Source organism: Tyto alba, unplaced genomic scaffold (assembly GCF_018691265.1).
Source record: "Tyto alba isolate M040663 unplaced genomic scaffold, T.alba_DEE_v4.0 Super-Scaffold_5, whole genome shotgun sequence".
NCBI lineage: Eukaryota > Metazoa > Chordata > Aves > Strigiformes > Tytonidae > Tyto > Tyto alba.
Genome location: NW_024881326.1, coordinates 2,211,663 through 2,225,636, shown reverse-complemented (window position 1 = coordinate 2,225,636; position 13,974 = coordinate 2,211,663). Strand labels below are relative to the sequence as shown.

At 43.2% G+C, this 13,974-nt stretch overlaps 1 protein-coding gene across 1 annotated transcript in view; it reads right to left on the bottom strand.

Moving 5' to 3' along the window:
• LOC104367161 (vascular endothelial growth factor receptor kdr-like) overlaps positions 1-13,974 on the bottom strand; it is a 141,907-nt gene that overhangs the window by 36,969 nt on the left and 90,964 nt on the right. The window contains exons 12-17 of the mRNA XM_032983403.2: positions 12,729-12,837; positions 5,511-5,804; positions 3,233-3,379; positions 1,432-1,557; positions 1,215-1,321; positions 60-195 (exon numbers count right to left, since the gene is read on the bottom strand). Of these exons, the coding sequence (XP_032839294.1) occupies positions 60-195; positions 1,215-1,321; positions 1,432-1,557; positions 3,233-3,379; positions 5,511-5,804; positions 12,729-12,837 (919 nt within the window). The remainder of the gene's footprint in view (positions 1-59; positions 196-1,214; positions 1,322-1,431; positions 1,558-3,232; positions 3,380-5,510; positions 5,805-12,728; positions 12,838-13,974) is intronic.

Genomic DNA, 13,974 nt, shown 5'->3' with positions numbered 1-13,974 from the left:
GAAATTGAAGAGCGTTAGAAATCATCAATCTTTACAGCAATAATACCCAAATCACTCACCCAGCCGCAGCCTGTCTCTGGGGAACTCCCATTTACTGCTGTCATAGGGAAGACGGTCACACTGCTCGTCAAGAGGCATTTCCTCTGGATCCATTATAATTGACAGGTATCCTGTTTTAATATCTGTGGCATCAGGCTAAAAAACAGGGTATGGAGAAATTATTCACAGTATTTACCCTGCAATTCTAATGGGAGAGAGCTGTTGTCTACAAGACTGAGTACTGGCTGGGGAGTTCCCTGAATTCCCAACTTAGCTCTTAAATTTATTCAGAACCATGCATGCATCACTTCAGCTTCCTGCCTCTCTCTTTTTTATATCTGAGAAAGAAATGTTTATGTATGCCTGCCACTCATGGGTGTTGGGTAGAGTCACTGATTAATGTTGGTAAACACTCTGAGGACACAAAAATCTATCACTTCTACTTTTATCTCTTAAAGGAAATCAGTGCTTTTCTACGGAAACTCCATGAGTTGCACTTCCTGGTGCACTCAGGGAGAAACTGTGATTTGCTGGGTTCTGAGAGCAGACTTGAATGGATGTAAAGTGTAACAGGAAATTCACTGTTGTCCACAACTCTCTTGTTTTCCTCCTTGACCTCAGTTTAACAAATGTGGTTGCCTTTTTATTTACTGTTTGTTTTAGGAAAAACAGACCTACATTCCTTGGAACTTTACTGAGATTTTACTTTATTGAGTCACAAAAGGGAGATGAAAGGATAGCCAGAGCTGGAGACAAAATAAGCTATGTGGTTTGAGCTCATTTCTAGAGCAAACATCCTAGGATTCTTCTTAAAATTGGGTCCCCATTAATACCCGTGTTTCAGAGAAATCTTCTTGGACAAGTGCTGAAATCAAGACCTCATTTTAGGGGATTTAGGATTTTTTTCAGTTTCCTAATCTTGCAAGCCAGTTTGAATCATAAAGAGGGAGGAGCCTGATTTTATGATACCATGGAAGTGGGTAGAAATCTCAGAAGTGCAAGTGATCTCTCGAGAAGTCAAAGGACTATCAGCAGAAATCTTGGACTGAATTTTTATAGGAAGATTTTGCACAGTTTTTCTACCATCTGTCCCAAACATCCGGCCCTAAACTCTGATGCTACACATAAACTGGGTCCAATCCCAGATCCTCTGAGCAATGCTGAAGGTCTCTTACTTTTCTCAGTTTCCGAATGAATAGGGTCAGAAGAAGCCAGAAGAGCGTGGCAGCTAGCCCAGTGCAGACCAAAATGATAACTTCAATGTTGGATTTCTCCTCAGAACCTGTAGGTTAAATGTACAACCCAATTTTAAATGTAGCCAAAGTCTATGACCGAACAAAGTTCTCCTCAGTCCAACACAATATACGGATTTCACCTTGGCTTGGACCTCACCTTGTATTTTGATGAAGGCTGATGTGCTGTCTTGGCCCATGTCATTGGATGCCTTGCATTCATAGAGCCCTTCATCATCCTTTTTCACTCTCTCAATGACCAGGGTATTATTTTCCATGGAAATTCCTGTTGTAAAGGATTTCGGTTAATTTTAGCACAGTAACCTACCTGCCTACAAGTGATTTTAGGAGACAGAGAACTGAAAGTTAGCATCCGTGCAGGCCTGGTACACACTGTTGTTTAGGAAGCATTTTAATACCATGTTTCTCATTGTGGTCTAGCAACAACCTTTCTCTGATATTTTTTTTCTCCTCAATACCTGTGTAAATTGCTTGGGGATTATTTAACCAACAGCAGATGTGGCTGTTAATTTATTATGGGCAGACAGAGCCTGAGAAAACTTCTATGGAAGTTTGTGAAATTATGGGAAATTATGTTTTCTGATAGCAGTAAGATAGACTGGAAAAGAAGGGAACTTGGTGAAATCATTGGAGTAAGCAAACATCTTGGAGGCTGTGGGAAGTGATGGGAGTTCTAATGTGGAACATGGAAAAAAGGTTATGCACGTCCCTGGAAAAATCACTGCATGGAGCAGTCCTGGATTCACAGGCAGCTGGGGGCTAGAGGTGGAGTGGGAAGAGGGAGGCTGTCTAGGTATGACTTATGTGAGACTTCTCTACATTTAATTTTCCTGATTAAATTTCCACATTCAATTTTTCCTGATTTGTGGCACAAACCCAAAAGCTCATCTGTTTCACTAAGGATATGTTTGGGGCAGAAACAAGGAAACAGATCAGGCTTTGAATCGAAAAGGGAAGGACATTTTGAGTTTCTGGGTGTTCTGCCTATGAATCCTGTTGTTAACAAGAGTACTGCACATAATTTGCCATGCCCTGTGCTGAAATATTTACCCTGAGGTGTTTTTTCCAAATAGTTTATTTATGTTTCCATTGGTTGGATGAGTTACATGCTTGTCCCTCTAGAATTATTTATAAATTTTCAGTAGCTATAAAGAGTTTCTCTCAGAACAGTCTGATCTGAATTATGGATGATTCTAGATTTCCCACCTAGTCCAAGATGCAAAATTAAAGTCACAGGACTAGCTTCTGACGTGGGATTCTCCATGATTTATAGGAGATCTCAGGACAGAGAGCTGAGAAGGAATTCCAGGCTCAGGTAAGGGAGCCCGTGCTCCCTGCCCATGGTAGCACCATACCTGTACCAGTTGAGCTGAGAGCACATTCTCATTTCTGTGTTGTGGGAGATAAAGGAAGGCTGTGTAATATGCCACGGCATGCCCTGGACCTGACTGTTAGGTTGCTGCCCACAATCTGCTGCAATATATTCTGATCAGGCCCCAAGGATATCTGGCAGTTCAGGCGTGTGTTTTCAGACCCACCTGACAAGCAGGTACGCTCTCTGTCTCAGTTTTGTACACAAACTGTTGTCTCACACAAGCAGACTGAACAGCAGCACGCTGTACTCCTTGATTTACTAATGCTATGCTAATGCCTGCAGACTATCTGCCTGCCTCTGCAGACACAAACACATGCAGAAGGCAAGCTGCATAAGGCGTTGCGTTGCAACCGGTTGGCAGCTTGGACTTCCAAGTCCAAATCGGAGGCTACTGCAGCGGTCTGAGGTATCTGGATTTGTGTGTGTGTTTCCCGAGGTTGCGTACACTTAGCCACGCTTGCAGTAGCTGCGGAGTTGTAGGTCCTAAGTCTGTGGCAAACCTGCAAGTGCATCATCCTGCGTTACGTACAACACGGCAGCACGCTCGGGAAGCGGGTGCACTCACCCGATGCTGCTGAAATGGGGTAGCCGTTCTTCCTCCACGTAATCTGAGGTTCTGGCGTTCCACTGACTTTGCACTCCAGAATGATCTTGCCGCTGATGTTAACCTCCAGATCCGTGAGGTTTTGTATCACGTACGGTGCTGCCTTTGCTACAGTCACAAAGGAAAACAGTACACAGTAAGATTTCAGAAGGTCCCTCCCTCAGCTCTGCCATCTTCTCTCCTTTGGCCACCTGCATGGACTCTCTGGGCTGGAAGTGGCAAAGATTTGGTTGATGAGTGGTAGCAAAAATCCCCCAGAAGACAAAAGATTATGGGTGAGGTTTTTTAGCTTGTTTTCAAACTGTCTAAGCTTAGATTCGGCTTCAGCTCGGACCTCCCTGAGTTTCTCATCCTCTGAAGAAAACAGAGGACAGTGAGTGGGTAGAGCAAATGCAGAGTGAACACACACACACAAAAAAAAAGGAGGAAGCAAAGAGGAACAGTTCTAAGGATTTTGTATCCTCCATCATGAGTGCAGTTTTCTACTTACTACAAAGCATGTTAAACTCCACTTTATGTTAATTTATAAAAGGTACAGGAAAGCAATGAATATAATCACAAGCACAGCATAAAAAATACATAAAACCCACCGTAAGGACTGTAGCTGGTGGGTGTTAGTACATTGTTTGTATAGGGGAAGGAGGGCTGGTTTGAAGGGGCATTTCCACGTGTGTTCTCCATCAGAATTGCCTCTCTGACCCATGCCAGCCAAATAACAGACCCTGGTAATTCTCAGAAGAATGTGATCGAGGTTCCAGTTCTCCCATGGATGTATTCCCAGTTTAGCTGTGTTTTTCCCATAGCCATCATGTGTAGGTGTCTGTGTAGGTGGAAATTTGACTAAATGAGTAAAAATATCTGCCAGGGGAGAGAAAAGTGCCTTGCCCGTACTCAGAGTGCCGAGAAAGCCCAGTGCCTCCATGTCAGATGCTGCTGCCAGGTGGCTCTGGTACCGGCTGTGGGGACAAGCCAAACCACTCGCACTCTGTAACACCAGGGTGAGATTCTTTCCCTTCCTCCGCACTTCAGGAAGAGGCAGGTGCTCATGCCATTTCTTAAAATAAATCACCTCCCACTCAGGTATCGGAGCCGTGCTAGCCGCAGCTGTGGCGTGGGTGAGCATTTTCTCCCACGTGTGTGCCTGCACGGAGGGGGAAGGGCCTGTGAGAGTGTCGTTGGCTGCCCGGGGTAGGAGACAGCATGGGAAATGTGCTCGTTCACTGAAACAAGGACAAGGCCAGCACTCCATGGCCTGGTTTTTACATAAGTGACAAGTGCTTCTGGCAGTGTAGCTGTCCCTTCGGTGTCTCATTAGCAATTAATGTGAGTGGAGAAGCCAATCTGAAATTCACTGTTTAATTCGGCTTCTGAAGGAAGCTTCTCTCTTCTGCACCCTAACTGGCTCCTCTTTATTTCAATTCTGTTTTGTTCCTGTGCTCTGGGTTCTCCTTCACCGTTGGAAGATAGCTAATAAATTCTCCCGTTCCAGCAGCACTTTTTCTTCTGAGAAGGCTTAGAGCTAATTACTCACTTTCTTCACTATGAAGCAGAAGAAACTTCACTAATTTTCAGTGAGTTTCTACTGGAAGAAGTGTTCTGCCTTTTATATTTGCATAGCCAAAGAAGCCGGGCTTCAGGATCTGTAGTGTTACTATTTTTATGAAAATAAGAGTTCGGGGTTTGGGTATAAGTAGGAAAATACTGTTATTTTAATGAAGTGCATCCCCCTTACCCAGAATAAATGCCACATGTCACTTGATTATACACTTGACCACATTATGCACTTAATCACACTTGTGATTACATCTGCTGCGTCCAAATCTATTTAGGTATCTGTATCATCCTGGCAGCTGTAAGTGGGTGGAGTCTTCTACCAAAATCATGGAGATCTGGGGTGACAGTCCCAAATGATAGAGTTGTGCTGTTACTAACATGGTGGGTAATGCCTTTTCTCTTCATTCAACACTATATCTGCACCCAGCGAGGAGTTAGGAACTTAAAATCACCTTTATGTGTAAGGCAAATGTTTTCTAAAAAAACAGCAGTGGCTGGATGAGTAAGATGTACAGCTAGGTGTAAACCTGCACACAGTAATGTGAAAAAGAAGCCAAACCAGAGCACAGAGTCTACCTTAGGACAGTCCCTAAGAAATTCTGGGCACCTTCTGCGTTGAAAGGCTCCAAAGGGAGCAGCAGAAGGCCGGCACGTCCCACTGCCCTTTCCTGGTGGCAGGACCTACCTCTGACCAGGAGCTGAGTGTGCTGTTCTAGCGTGTCGGTGCTGTTGTGCTGGTTCTGGGCTCTGCACTTGTAGAGGCCACTCTGTTCCTTCGTGACGTTAGTAATGACCAGTGTCAACGAAATGGAATAGTTGTCAGTTTTCTTGATCACTGAGTCACTGAGAGCCGCCTCTGAGGAAGGGTCATACCAGGCCAAGTGACTGTAGATGTACTTGGAGGCCCGGCAGGTCAGCCGGACGTCGTTCCCCACGATAGCTGTGACTTGTGCGTCTGTTTGCAACCCAAACGGCACATCTAGGAGGAAGAGAAAACATGTTTGCAATTAAGTCACAACGGAGAAGATCTTCGGCTGCCCGTTTGCAACTTGATGGTCCAATTTCAAAGACCAGCCATGATGGCATGATCTAGTTTTAATGAAACCCACATTTGCATGTGCAAACGGGCACTGGTGCTTGTGAATTAAGTAAGTGAATGTACTTCTCATGTCCCAGTGCTGACCTGTGGTAGTCTGGCCCTCAGTATTCTAATAATTACATTTTCAAGTAATGAACTGAAAGTTTATTAATAGAAGTAGTTAATGGACTAAGAGAGTTTAATCAAGAGAGATTTCTATTCAGGTAGACAAATGTGTTCATGAGCTCTTCTCTTTCTACCTGCAATCAATGCCTGAAAGCATAATTGCATAGGAATAAAGAAACCTATTTCCATTTCTCAGAAGAAACACTCTCTTTCTTCACAACCGAACAGTCTTCCTAATTCTCTCTTATTTCAGCTATGCCAATATTTATTTTCATCACATGTGCCTTGGTGGATATTTACTTGATCACGGATTAACTGATCTAATGATGTATAAGTCCTTGAGGCCTTTATATTTAGCAGAGAAATACTTTGAGGCATCAGTCCAATCTATCCATAAAAGCATAAGCTGTTTCTTGCTACATTTTTAGTAACTTTTCACTCCAGAAAAAAAATCAATTTTCCTGAACTGTTGAACTGAATCCATCTGAAATCAAGAAAAAATGTTTCTGAGTAGAATGCTGGAGTCTGGCCTACAGACACACTCCTATTACTGCATTAGCTGCCACAATTAAATTGTTTCTGAAAGTATTTTCCCTTTTTATTCTGTTAGTTTTAGTGATCTATCCACCCAGCAGACGGTATGTTGATAACCACAGCGACCTGGAATTATTCTTCTGTCTGTTAGGTCAGGATTGTCAAGCAGCTGAGCGTTATAAGGATCCCCTTCTAAATTTTACCAGGCATAGTATGGGGATGGGTCACTTCGGGAGGACTTGCTCTGGATTGCCTTATGAACATGCACAGTGCTTGCAATAAATCTGATGGATAGTTGCTTCAGTACCAAGCTGTTAGTAAGATGCTTTCTCAAGATAGGATGAAATGGATGGTACTTTGAGAAGGACAGAAGTTAAAGGGGAGCAAGTTTGCATTGCACTTGCAGTCTGACAAATTCCACATGGGAGCTGGAATTTGGCCAGGGGCTACACTGCAAACTCTTGCAAAAAGTTCTGTCGAAGCTAGAGCTAGGCATAAATAGAGAGGCTGTTGAAATAACCAATCTGCCTTGTAATAAACCATATATTATATAAAATACAGAGCCCTGAAAGAGCTTTCAGATACCATTAAAAGTCTCTCTTCTTCACAAATCATCTGGAATAGAACCAATAAGCTTCTCTTCATGGTTTTTCAAGACTGGTACCAAAATGTTTTACAGAAGATGCAAAAAGAGAAAAGACCCCTAAGGCCATAGCTGTGGAAATTTTTATTTTTATTTTCTTTCGTTTTCATAAAACTTCAGTTTACTTTATGCAGTGTTTCGTTAGGCTCAGTTGATCTCTTTCTTGCATAGTGCTAGCTGTATGCTCAAACTGACTTGTGTAACACATCCATTCTTCACATCTGATGTCCTGTGATTCCCGCATGACAAGCTGATGCCCATCAAAAAGGGGGGGAAGACTGAGGCCAGCAGAACTTTTCTAAACAAGAAGAATTGAGGTCCAGTGAAAACACTGGGATGTGGCACGATGGCATCTCAGCATCTCTCCTGAATCTGTTAAACCAAAATAGGGAAAAGTGCCCTCTTAACTTGCCTTTTTCTTAGTTTCTCTTCTCTAAGTATTTGCTGTTTGCTCCAGCAAGAGTTATAGCACTAAGGTAGATGGATCTTTGGTTAAACTCAATTCTTTAGAAAGCTCAGTGGTCTGGGAGACCTCTTGAGATCCCCTCCACCCTGAGCTATCCTTTGATCCCAAGTGCTGGCTCTCAGCGAAACTGTAAAGGGATGCCAGGTAAAGTGATGAGGTAGGAGTTTGGTCACATTGCCCGGGGTAAAACACAGTGATCCCCTGCAAATCTGCAGGGCAAGCTAAATCTTGGTCTTAAGCAGTTAGTCTGGTGGCCCCACTTGCCCTTGTTTCTGCCTCTCAGGAAGCCTTTTTCTCCAGGAGAATTTCTTCTTACAACTTGCAGCCCGGTTTGTTTTGCAGGGTGAGGTTCCCTGAACAGCGGTGGGAGAAATCCCACCCCAGGGGAAATGCTGCAGCTCCTGGGGCAAGGCACTGGCTTGTGTGTGGCAGTGAGAGTATGGGCTGGAGCACCCAGAGATCTCTGACATTTTGGTGCAAATTCCCAGTGAATTGGATGTGTTAACTTCCAAGCCCTGAATTGTGAAGGATGCTTGATAGTTTTGCCTTGTTGCTGGACTTCACCAGTGCAGGGTTTTTTCTACCAACTTAACATTCTGGGAGCAGACGGCTGGCTTGTTTTTCTTATAATTTCTTCTACTGACATTTTTTATTTAGGATTTTGAATATTTTTAGCTGGAACCTGTGCTATTCTCTTCCATCTTCTTAGCCTTTCAAGAAGCTCTTTCAGCTCCAATAGAATATTCATTGATTTTCATTACAGTGGAAGGAGAGTGGGGAAAAAAAGCCTCTCTTGCTCTCCTCTCTCTTTTTTCTCCTCCTACCTGGGCTATCTGGGGAGTTGCCGCAGCTTTGAGAGCACATTATAAGTCAGTTCATCTCTTAGACTACTTTGCTTACACAATCTTGAACCTGAGCAGTCATTAACTTCCTCTCGCTGAACAGATACAGTGTTTTATAAGACTCCTAATAAGTTGGCTAAAAGAATGCACCATGGGGCCTTTTCTCTTTTATCAGCAGTCACCAAACATTTGTCTTTCATATTGTATTACAGTGTAGTAGCTGCGAATTTCACTCTCGACTGTGCAGGATTTCATGGCAAAATAGGGAAATGAGCCATTGGGGGAAGGTAAAAAGTCAGCATAAATCAAAAGAAAGTCTGGCTCCATTTGTATTTACAAGGAATTAATTGGTTTTAATTTCCTGAGCTTTGCACAATAATCTGTGTAATTCAAAACTTCTGCTCTTTCCCAAATTCCATCCTTGTGCCTGTCAAGGTGGGGGGGTTGCCATCAGGCATATGCATGTAGGGAGAGTGTGAAAAAGAAAGGGTGAGCCCTACCATCTGAAACAGCACAGAGCTTTTCATAAATCCTGTAAACATGTCAGGAATAAGCAAATTGAGAGTGGCAAGCAGTTGTAGAACAGCCCAGTTCATACATTGTTCTAGTATCTGATAGCAGATTTTTATCTCATGTTTGAAATATAATATTTTATTTCTGGTAGAAATCTTTAACTCAATTTTTCAGAGTTTTTGCAATCAGATAAACCCTTGAAAAATGGCTTTTGTTATTATTTGTTATTCTTATAATAATTAATTTATATTCCAAGTACATTTAGAGGTTTCATATGGGTGGGATCCCATTTTGTTGTATGCAGTACAAAAATACAAAGGCTAGAATTTGATTTACTGTGGACCTACGATAATACATAGTTGCCCTTCCCAAGGAGCAGGCCAAAGATTAGAACGTAACTAATACTTGTTCATGGCAGAGACTACCTCCAGGAGACATCAGGTCAGCATTTCACTGCACTAGGAAGGTTGGAGTCTGCCTTGAGTGTCCTTTTGGTGTGTAACCAGTGGTGGGCAATGACCTGAGCATCTGATGGCTCGCCCACGTTGCCTCTGCCCATGACAAAATAGTCATCTGCCCTAAATGTTTCCGCAAGATGCAGTAAAAAGGATTTACACAAATAAAAATACTGGAATAAGAGTTAGGCCAGGACATGATAAGTAAAAATGCTACTGCATTGCTGTGGGAGTTTCTGCTGCCATGAGCAGCTTTAGGAGAGCTTCAGCGGGACACGGGCAGTCAGGATATCTGCAGAAAGAGCTCAGAGAGGCTTTGGGGCTGTCACTGAATGCTAAAACTTCTCATCACGTTGGACCCCTTATATGGTTTGGTTTCAGCATGACCTCCAAACTCTGTTGACCCTTCACTGAAATGAATTCTGCTGGCAAAGAAATTATTTAAAAATAGATACCAGTGCTATTTCTAGTGTCCGTGGGAGTTTTTGTGGGGGCTGTGCAGTGGAAGAACAGAATGGCTGTTGACATTATTCCATTGGGATAAATGCATTTTTCTGAAATGAATAAGGTGGTGATGAAAAGAGCAGACTGAAGTAAGGCATGTCCCCAGAAAGCAGGTGCAGCCCAGACAACACCTGATGAAGCTTCCCTGTAACACTCTGTCCTGACAAAACATTTCAACCCTGACCTAGTGGAACAGGTTTTTGAGGGAAGAAGAGAGTTTAGCCTCTGTATCATCTTCAGATTTCTTACCAGGGGGAAGTTAATTAAACTCAATTCAACCAAAATGTTTGAAGCAGCTCAGGACCCACCAGCTTGTTTGTTGGTAGGAGCTAATGGGAGAGCTGGTCTTTAAAATCAACAAATTGCTGAATTGATTGTGGAGCCCCACAACTAGCAGCTGTTTTGCAGAGAACAGAGCACTGTCAAGTGCTATGAACATTTGCTAGGCGTTGTTCTAAAGGCCCACACATTGCTTGAGCGCTCGGACTCTAATCCAGCCTTTATCTCAGCTTTTAGGTTCAACCTGCATAAAATTCATCAGCCTAACAATTGTAAAGTGGTCTACTTTTGGAATTCCCCTGTTTGGTACCTCACCAGCTGTCCCTAAAGGTCCCTCCAACGCTGAGACTAGAGGCAACTCCTGGTGAGAGTAACCCGGCAGCTTCTTTGCCTCCTCCAAGTGTACCAGTAGCAGCCAGTGCTTTTTTTTCCATCTGTGGGGCAGACCTTCAGCAGCAGCTCTCACAGCAGCCTGGCTGCTTGTTGGAGCAATATGCATTACTCAGCAGAGGACCATCATGTAAAGGAACCCAGCAGCAGGTCACTGCTGCTATTTTGCCACTGCAACATGACCTACTTTAGGATCAGGATGGCCACATTTAGAAAGTTTTTATTTCTTTCTAATCCATAAACATCACTATTTTTAAACACAGCACTTATAAAAGTCAGTCATGCTCGTTCAGTATCTGCCTCTTCCCCAGAATGGCACAGACTCACAATCTTTTCTTCACAGGAAAGAATATATCTGTCTTGCCAAGACCTATTCACCTCCTGGTCTGTTTCGGTGGAAACATTTCCACCATAACAGCTGTCAGTAATTTTACCTAGTGATTCATTTCCTTCATAATTAAAATTGCATGATTAAAACATTTGTATCTCAAAACATTGCTAGATTGATTGTAAAATAAAAAATCTGAGAGGCTAGCTCACTATGGGGGAAAAAAAACCTACATAACTTTATTTTTAAAATAAAACATAGTTGTGAAAGGTGTGTGGATGGACCTAACCCTTTGAATCTGACCTTAAGCCAGTTGCTTAATTAGTTGCTGCAATATTGGTGTTAGTCACCAAATATTACAAAGTATTGTGAATAGCTTGGGAACATAAGGCTTTGAGTAACCCATCCAAACATAACAGCTGGCAGAATTCAGAGCAGAAACAAACCCACATGAAGACTCAACACTTGAAAGTGGTGAAGTGTAAAATTAATGGCTGGTCTTCAGCCTGCCTTGGACATCTTGGGGACCTCTGATGTCTGAGCTGTATCTCCCAAAAGTGCACCTTGAAGGGCTTTTTCCTAAGTAAATAAGAGTTAGGGCTTTGGAAAATATCTTTTGGTGGCTTAAACCCTCTTCAGTCTCCATAAGGCACTGGGTTAGTACAAAGAAGCTGTAAATGGAGTTGAAACCTTTCCCCTTTTTGGCAACAGCTTCATTATCGTTGGATGACATTTTTCGTCTTAGCACTTCTGTGCAATAAGAATGGTAACAATGTTTAGTGAGCCCTTTCTTGGTTAGCCCGGTTTGAAATGTGCTGTATTACTTTAGAGCCATGGAGTCAAACAACACAGGACACAAGAGAGGCAGAGGAGTGCAGAGCACTTGCCCTCAGAACTTGCTTCATGGGGAAGAAACTGAGTAGTGAGAATCTGATATTTACCTTCCAGGACACTTCTGCACTCCTTGTTCTAAAAATTGTTATTTTGATGCAAATTCTACCAGCCAACATCCACTCATCCAGAAAGTGAGCACAGAAAAGATTCAGTTTGTTCTAGTTAAGCACTTGAACAAGGCTGTCCCTGGACTCTTCTCCTTTTTTAAACTCCCATCTTTCCTAAAAGCATTATGTAGGTCTTGATCTCACTACTAAAGAATTTTTGTGTTGAAAGGTTAAGCAGATATTTGTTTGGATTTGTGTTCTTTGGAGAAATAGCATGTCCACCTCTTTCCTCCTTAAAGGGCACTGGAAAGGCTAATTGCTCAGGCAGGGATCCAGTGTCACAACAACTCCCAGTGATATCAGCCCTGGATTAGGTCTGAATATTGGCCTTGCTCACCTTTGCTACGTCTGCCGACTTAATTGGGCACCAACAATTCTTCTGAGTCAGGGAGAAGCTTCAAGCCTTTGGAAGCCTACAAAGGACTTCACTTTTGCTAGAGGTTTCATGAGGCCAGCGCTCAAATATCATGAGTGTTGCTTTTAGACACAGGCAGCTAGACTCAGGGCCTGTATCTGCAGCTTGAAAAGGTCAAAAGGGGAAGCAGGTCTGATGCTGGACATGTCAAACTCAGCTGGGCACTGATGCAGGACCCAACCTTGCATGTGGTAAAGAGCCTGGGACTGAAAACATAACATGCAGGGATTCCCAGAAGTTTTAACAAGCACCCACCAGCCATATAAAACTTTAAGGTAAATCAGATCATCAGCATCTAGTTTTTGTGTAGTGTCTCTCGTGTTGTTTACCTGAAACGTAGAATTCAATGCTCCTCTCTTCTTCGCCGATCTTGTTTGAAGCCACACAGTAATAGATGCCAGATGCACTGCTGTTTTCCATAGTTAGTGTGCTCACAATCTGCCAAGCAAAGAGAGAAAAAGTAAAGGCTTTGGGTGTACTGTAGGCTTATCAGAGAGGCTTGAGGGTAGCAGGTAAGTATATGTTTTATGGTAGAAAAACAGTTAACAAAGGAGCTTCTAGTAATGAGTGAAGCTCACAAGCAGACAAGTGCTTCCTATTAGGTTTTTGGTCTCTCATCTCACATCACCTCAGCCCAGTTAATTCTCTTCCCTCCTCATACCTAAACCTTCCCCTTCCTTTCTTCCTGTCGCCCCTGTGAAAAACAGGGTTCCCTTCTGACACACTGCCAAGGTCTTCGTGTGACAACATCAGCAAAAAGCAAAAGTGAAGAACCTGGAAGGTTCATCTAAGATACTGGAAATGAAGCTCCACATCCACCTATTTTCTTTTCTGCTTTTCAGTTATGGTTTCTGTGGGTAACAGGACACCTACATTTGCATGGGAAGCAGGTCATTCATATGGATGTGGTATAAAGAACAATGCAAGATTTTGCTTTGCTTTGCTATAACCCCAGAGAAGGGAGGGAGGGGTGTGGCCCCTTTGGGCCCTGGCTCACGCTTATAAATTGTGCTTGGAAGCCCCTTGATTCCTTAGCCCTTCCTCAGAGCCTTACCAGAACTTGTGTAAGGAAACTCTGGAGAAGCTGCCTGTGCTGAGACACTTGGCAAACGCAGAAAGAAAGGGAGGATAATGAAAGAGAAGGAAGGAACACTTCTCTGAGCTTCACCACGTAGAAAAAGGTTACTCATGGGGCTGAACACAAACACATCCTTAAGAACTTGTTTCCTTAACCATCCTAAGCCCCTGCTTCTGCATAGGGCCTCCTTAATGAGGAGCCAGCCATACGGCACGCCCCTGCCCCGGTCAGGATGCAACATCACAAGCTCATGGAGGGCTATCCGCAGGTCATGGCTTTAATTATTTCTAGTGCTTCCCTTGGGCTGCTAGCAAGCAAGCAGGGTCTAACCCACCAAGATGGAGCTGTCCTTGCAAGATTACTTTGCTTCCCCTGCAGCCATTCACCTGAGGAACTCTGAGCCCTCACATTTGGAACAAATATCACTTTCTTTGCCGTCCTCTCTAAGGACTTTGAGAATCAAAACTTATAACACCCTCTGGCCCTTTGTCCTTATC